Consider the following 6,000-nt stretch of genomic DNA (forward strand, 5'->3'; position numbering starts at 1 on the left):
TAGTAATAATGGTGTCTGTCCAGAAGGTATCTGAGAATAGCTATATTTCTTTAAACTCATGTTTAGTTTCCACTGGTATGTATTTGCCTATGTGACTAGATCTACACTCTCTGTTTGTTTGAATCTGCTGATTTGCACGTGAATATTGAGCACTTAAAAATCACTTACCGCTGATTTGCACGCACCTCTTTCTTGTATGTTAGCAAAAACTGCAGACCGCGAATAAAAAGGGCACCCAAAAACATAATAGCCAAGTATTCAAAGTGACCATTTAAAATATACCCTTGTATACAGAGAGCAAGCCTTTCTGCCCAGTAAACTGATAGGAATCACTTCTAGTTAAATCTTAAATACATGTATTACAGTGAAACACTGTTGGACAGTGCTCCATCATCAATCAGTCTGTGTTCTTGAGGACACTATTTTTCGAGATGCTTTCTTTAGGAATAAAGCCCTGTGTTGTAATGAATGTGTGCTAACTGATCCCCCAAGCCATTTGTATTTTTTTTTCATTTGTATCAGTGTCAGAGTTGAGCTCCCGTAAGAAATTTTTGCAGTATTTTATTTGTAGTCTTCATTATTTCAAGTTAAGGACACAAAACTCTTTATACACCCAGAGTCTGCACTGGTTCATTTATATCCCGTATTTTGTTAACATGTTACCGTGATTGCTAATTTTCATGACAATTGTTATTGTACCATCAGTGCTTAATGGCAAGGCATCATTATTCAATGCCGGTCAATCAGGCACTAAGACATGTGCAAGACATCAGGCTGAACCCATATAGATGTCGTGCACTCCCCTGCTAATGAATGCAGTTTTGTAAAAAGGTTTAAACACGGTTGGCATCCTTAATGTAAGGTTTGCAAAAGCTTATTCGGGAACTGCTTTGTGTTTATACGGAGCAGATCTAAACATGTCACAAACAGAGTTAGACCCATTGTGCGCCTGTGTGTGTGTGAAGCTACGGAGAGGAGCGAATCATTTTGGGTTTTGAAATGTGGAAAGGCAGCGCAGTTTCTGCCATGGTGGGAGTGGGGGGAAACTGATTTGCCAGGGACATCAGTGTTTGGTAATGGATGTGGGACTTGTTCTCCAAAGCGGCGGTTGCCATGTGCATCAGAGAGGTGATAGCCCAAAGCGGACGGTGTCACGCGTCAGCTCACAAAGTTGGCCCTGGCTCCAGCACACCGGTGGTGGGAGGTTAGGGACTGCCACCAGAAGACAGGAAAGAGGGTCAGGCATTGACAAAGGAGAAGCAAAAGGAAGCTTGACAGGAGGGGGATGCGCTTTGCGCGTTGTTAGTCCATCACGTTCTTCCCGTCCGCCCGTTAACGTTCCCCTCGCATCTGCTTTCGTTACCGTTTCTGTGTGGTTTTGCACCCAAATGTTTTGGGCTGCTGTCCATGATAAACTAGATGGAACTTGGTTTAAAAGCTCAGATTTGTCGTCTCTTCTAACTCAAAGTAGAATGAGCCCTTGTGCTCTTAGAGTTTTGAGTATGAAAGGAACAGTAGACATCGGCTGTTAACGAGCTCCAGCGTGCCGGGCTCCAGCAGAACTTGGTGTGAATTCAGTGCCTAAGTTGCATCGACTAAATGGTTAATTCATCTCATATCAACAGCACTATGATTCATAATGTAAACTTGAGGAATCCTTGATGTTTCAGTCACACATTCCTCTTAATTTGGCCATGCATTCTTTTAAAGCTACAGTGTGCTAACTTAATAAAATGCAGCATGCAAATGCACAAGTTTTTGCCTTCAGGCATTTTAGCCATGGATGTTTCAATGGGTGTCTTCTTTCAAGTATATATTCTTTCTTAAATTATTTACCCTGTAAACATGCTTTGCATTTTCAAAGAAGATTCTGGGCTTCCTCATTCGCCAGATTTCGTTGAATTTAAGGTGTAATAGAGATAAAAGCCTATCATCTGCTTCTTGCGAGCATGTTGGCCTTTGGGATTTTTTTGTAGCGAATGTTAGGCCCCGTTTTCTTCTCCTTTGGTATTATCGCTCCCTCCCCCACTTAAATTCCTTGATGCTTTGCCTAGAGCAATACCCACTGGCAGTGTCTGGCTGTGACAGTACTATAGGCTCCCCTACAGATGGGTCCTGCCAATGCCAACCATTGTTCTACCCCTGTGAGCTGGCTTGACTGTCTCGGATCACTCAGAAACCCCCTTTCCTCTTGATTTTTCCTTTGCTCCGAAGGGTCACCCTTGCCTGTTGACTCTGAGATCTGAAACGTTGCTGACCCCCAGAACTTGCGGGCTCTGTCTGAGCGGCAGCTCCCAGACTCAGACTCCCTCGTGCCCGCCTCGCTCAGCCCTCCTCGGGACCGGCCTGCTGCTTCCAGACGGCTCGGCCGTTCTCCTCCTAGCCCCGTCCTCGGGCACTTGGCAGTTTGTTTAATTTTACTTGCTCACTTGAAAGTAAAACAGTAAAACTCGATGTTATTCTCTTTCCAAAGATATAAAATTAATCTTTTAACTGAGGGCTTGAATATTAAAAGTATATAATGCTTCAGCGTAGGAGTCTGTTGATAACATCCATCCTATTTCATGATTAATTTGTTCCTTTTAATATGATATTCTTTTGCTGCACTGTGCAGACTAATTCAGATTCCTGGAAATGGAACTTTGATATGTATTTCCTAGATTCACACCGTAAGTGAACCTTCAATTAGCAGATACAGGTGGCAGCGTGCCTCGCTCGGTGCTCTCTTGACAAGGATTTTAGAGGCGTGGACACTGATTAAATAATCTTGCAATCGGGTCTATACTGCCAGAGTATTCAAAATAAAGCATTTGGAAGATTTGATGCTTGTTTTATTTTTCTTTAATTTTAAGTCTCAGACGATGAAATGCCTTTTTCAGTGGGCCAGAGATAGGAGGAGTTGATTTAAACACTCAGTGTGTTATGTATGCCTTTGCCTAACTATGTGTTAGATTAAGCGAGTTTCACTCACAGTTAATCCTTTGTAAATTAGCATTATGGATGCCTTGGGGCCCACATCCCACAAATAAAATGGTTGTCAAGCCAGCTGCACTGTGTATTACTTAAGGCTGAATGTTTTAAGAGTTTTCATGCTTTTAATCTATTTCACTGCTGAGTTTCAATTTTGCTGAGTGTCTTTTCAGGAGTGATGAGGGTGAGTGAGTAAATATATATTCTGGTTTTCATGCGTTTGCCTGGGCAAATCGTTTGTTATCAGGTGTTTGGCAGAGAATGTCACACCCCGCAACAAAAGAGAGAAGCTTGTAAGTTCAGGTGTTAAATTGAAGTGCAAACCAACAAGAACCAAAAGCCCTTAATTAGCTTTATTTTGTTAGCCTGCTACACTTTTTTTTTTTAGGGGGAAAAAAAAGGAGTAAGAAACATCCCTCCCTCCTCCTCATCCTTTTGGCAGAGTAAATATTGCCTGTTAAGTTTGAATTAGCTGTCATCGCGAAAGAATTAATGCTGTGGTTGAGCCTTTCTAGTGAGGAAGGGAAAAATAAACGAGACAGATCTTAGTTCAGCTTTAAGTGATAAATGAGGACAAAGCAGCCCATTCATCTCCTGCTAGGAAAGTGGACACAAACACTAAAGCAGTTTTGCGGAAGACGTGTCAGCAAATGTGATCATTTTGTAACCTGTCAGGAGGATAGAGAGCTAGTCCTTTTAGAGTGTCACAGGGGAGGGTGTCTGTCTGATGTGACAGTTTTCATCCATCCATTTACTGCTTTTTCGTTAGGTGGGGGGTAAGCAAGGAGAGAGCTGGAGTTGGTTAAAACTGCATTTTTCTTTACACTTTCCAATATAATTTATATGTATATCCACCCGCGTCCAAATGAAAAACATTTACGGAGGAAAACTCCCCTCTGCTCTCTGGAGTTTCTCCTCTCTTTCACTGCGTGAAATATGCTCGTTTTAACACATTACGTTCCCTGTCTTCAAGTTGGAGCCTTGTACTTGGTTTGATGTTTCACAAAACACGGTTTTACCTCTTCTTACTATTGTTTGTTTGGTGAAGGCTCTGTTTTGTTTCGGTTTGGTTTGTTTTCTTTTGTTTTATTTTGCAGAAGCATGAGAAAAAATAAAATAAGAATAAATATAACCAAGGGTTCTTTTGTTGATTTTGTTTGGGATTTTTTTGCCGTACCACTCCAATTCTGGTGATACGCTTCATGTACAAATAGGTTTTGCAAAAGTTCCTGTTTCATGAAGAGCTTATGAAAATACCCCTCCTCCTCTGTAAGAATCGAGTAGCAAATGCTGAATTCTTACAATCCAGAATCCTCCCATAAAATGCCTCAAATTCTACTGCGTGTTGATTTATTCATTTTAATTGACCTATTAATTTCAGGCAAAATCTGAAGCAATGTGGTGTCTGATTTTAGACGCAGAGATTTCTCCCAACAAATGACTGAACAATATTAGCACTTCCTACTTCTGGCATCTTTTTATTATTACTGATTTCCATTTTTTTTATACTACATAGAAAATGTAACACTTGCCTATTACCATAAGTAAAGGTATGCTACAGAGGCAGGAGATGCTTTTACAACATAAGCTTCACAGTTTGACACTTGCTTCTTTATATCATCCTTTCCTTCAAAACTATCTTTTATACTTTTCCCTTGGTATTTTAGTACAAGTAAGTATCTCATTGACGTGTGCTTCCTTGAAATCTTGTACCTTAATAGTAAAATCCCTTGAAAATTAATAAATTGTTTCTGTTCGGATTAAAAAAAGCCATGAAGATTTCAGAATGGCTTAAAAAATATAACGATATTTACTGTTACAGACCACCCTGCTTGGATCGCATCGACTGAGGGCTACTGATTTCATTTGTTCTTGGAAGGTTAATAAATTGTAACGTGATGCATTTCAGTTATTCTAATATGTATATAAGTGTATGCATAATTAAGAAAAGTCTAATTCTTTCCTGAATGCAAAAGTTGGATATAAATAGCTACATAAAGAAATGTTCGGAAGCAGTAGACATTGAAAGAAGTAAAAAAACCAATCAAGATACGCAGGATGGTATAGGAAATCCTAAATTTGTCTTTTCTCCAAGATATTGTTCTGTGTGCCTCTTTTTATGAATTTTATATATATTCTGCTATTTTGTTTTATTTACTGGTTTGGTTTTTTTGTCTCTTCTGCTTTTTTCCAGGATCATCCAAAACCGGATTTTGCTCGTTGTTCTGGCAGTCATCATCATCTTCACCGCCACGATGGCTATTTATTTTTCTGTCAGGGGACGCTGATATCTTTGTTCTTCACTAAACAGCAACAAACTGCTTGTTCTGAGTAATTAAGACAAAGTGGTCACATGAATCATTCTCTTGCACTGATGGAGTCTCCCTCTCTTTTCCACTATTCAACTCAGGTGCAAGTGGTGTAAAATACTTTGTATTATTGATGGCATAGTTGATGGCATGTGGGGTTGATGATTGTTTTTTTCTTAAATTTTTTGTCTTTACCTGAGTGGTTTCGGAATCTTAATATTTGTTGGGGTGAGGGCTTGTTCCAGTATGGAAAGACTTACCGTGTGTCGAATTCTGCCCCAGACAATTAGCCTGTAAGTTGCCAGAGTTTAGGGAGGGAAGAGGGATCTTTGCACTTTTCTTGTGCTATGCGGGGTGTGTGAATATCAAGCAGTATCTGACCTTCTGTGATAGAGAATATAAGTAAAACAGAGACCAAATGATGTAGAAAGTGAACCTGTCTCCTGTGACTAACTCCCGATCATGAATTGTCGTAATAGACATAACCTGGTTAAGAACAGTAGTTAGTTTTAAAAAGAGAGCGACCTTAGAATGGTGTTTAATATCTGATGTAAATCCAACACTCTATTCAACAACTTTTAAAAAATTAGGCTTTGTTTTCTGCTTATTGAAAACAATTCTACTTTCATCAAGATCATGATCATGGATCTCTTATCCAGAATCTAGTTGTGACCACAGCCCATCTGTTGGATCTGTTTTAAATCTTCCAGTGTTGATATAT

At 39.8% G+C, this 6,000-nt stretch overlaps 1 protein-coding gene across 5 annotated transcripts in view; it reads left to right on the top strand.

Moving 5' to 3' along the window:
• The window catches only part of VTI1A (vesicle transport through interaction with t-SNAREs 1A), a 290,579-nt gene that overhangs the window by 266,907 nt on the left and 17,672 nt on the right, over window positions 1–6,000 (top strand). For 4 of the 5 annotated variants that reach the window (XM_074591127.1, XM_074591128.1, XM_074591126.1 and 1 more), the window contains one exon: window positions 5,165–6,000. This exon is cut by the window's right edge and continues 282 nt beyond it. The exons of the other annotated variant lie outside the window; for it this stretch is intronic. Coding sequence is in view for 2 of the 4 variants with exons in the window: in XM_074591126.1 (XP_074447227.1) it covers window positions 5,165–5,258 (94 nt within the window). In the remaining 2 variants the exon portion in view is untranslated. The remainder of the gene's footprint in view (window positions 1–5,164) is intronic. 5 annotated transcript variants of the gene reach the window in all.

Source organism: Larus michahellis, chromosome 6 (genome assembly GCF_964199755.1).
Source record: "Larus michahellis chromosome 6, bLarMic1.1, whole genome shotgun sequence".
Taxonomy (NCBI): Eukaryota; Metazoa; Chordata; class Aves; order Charadriiformes; family Laridae; genus Larus; species Larus michahellis.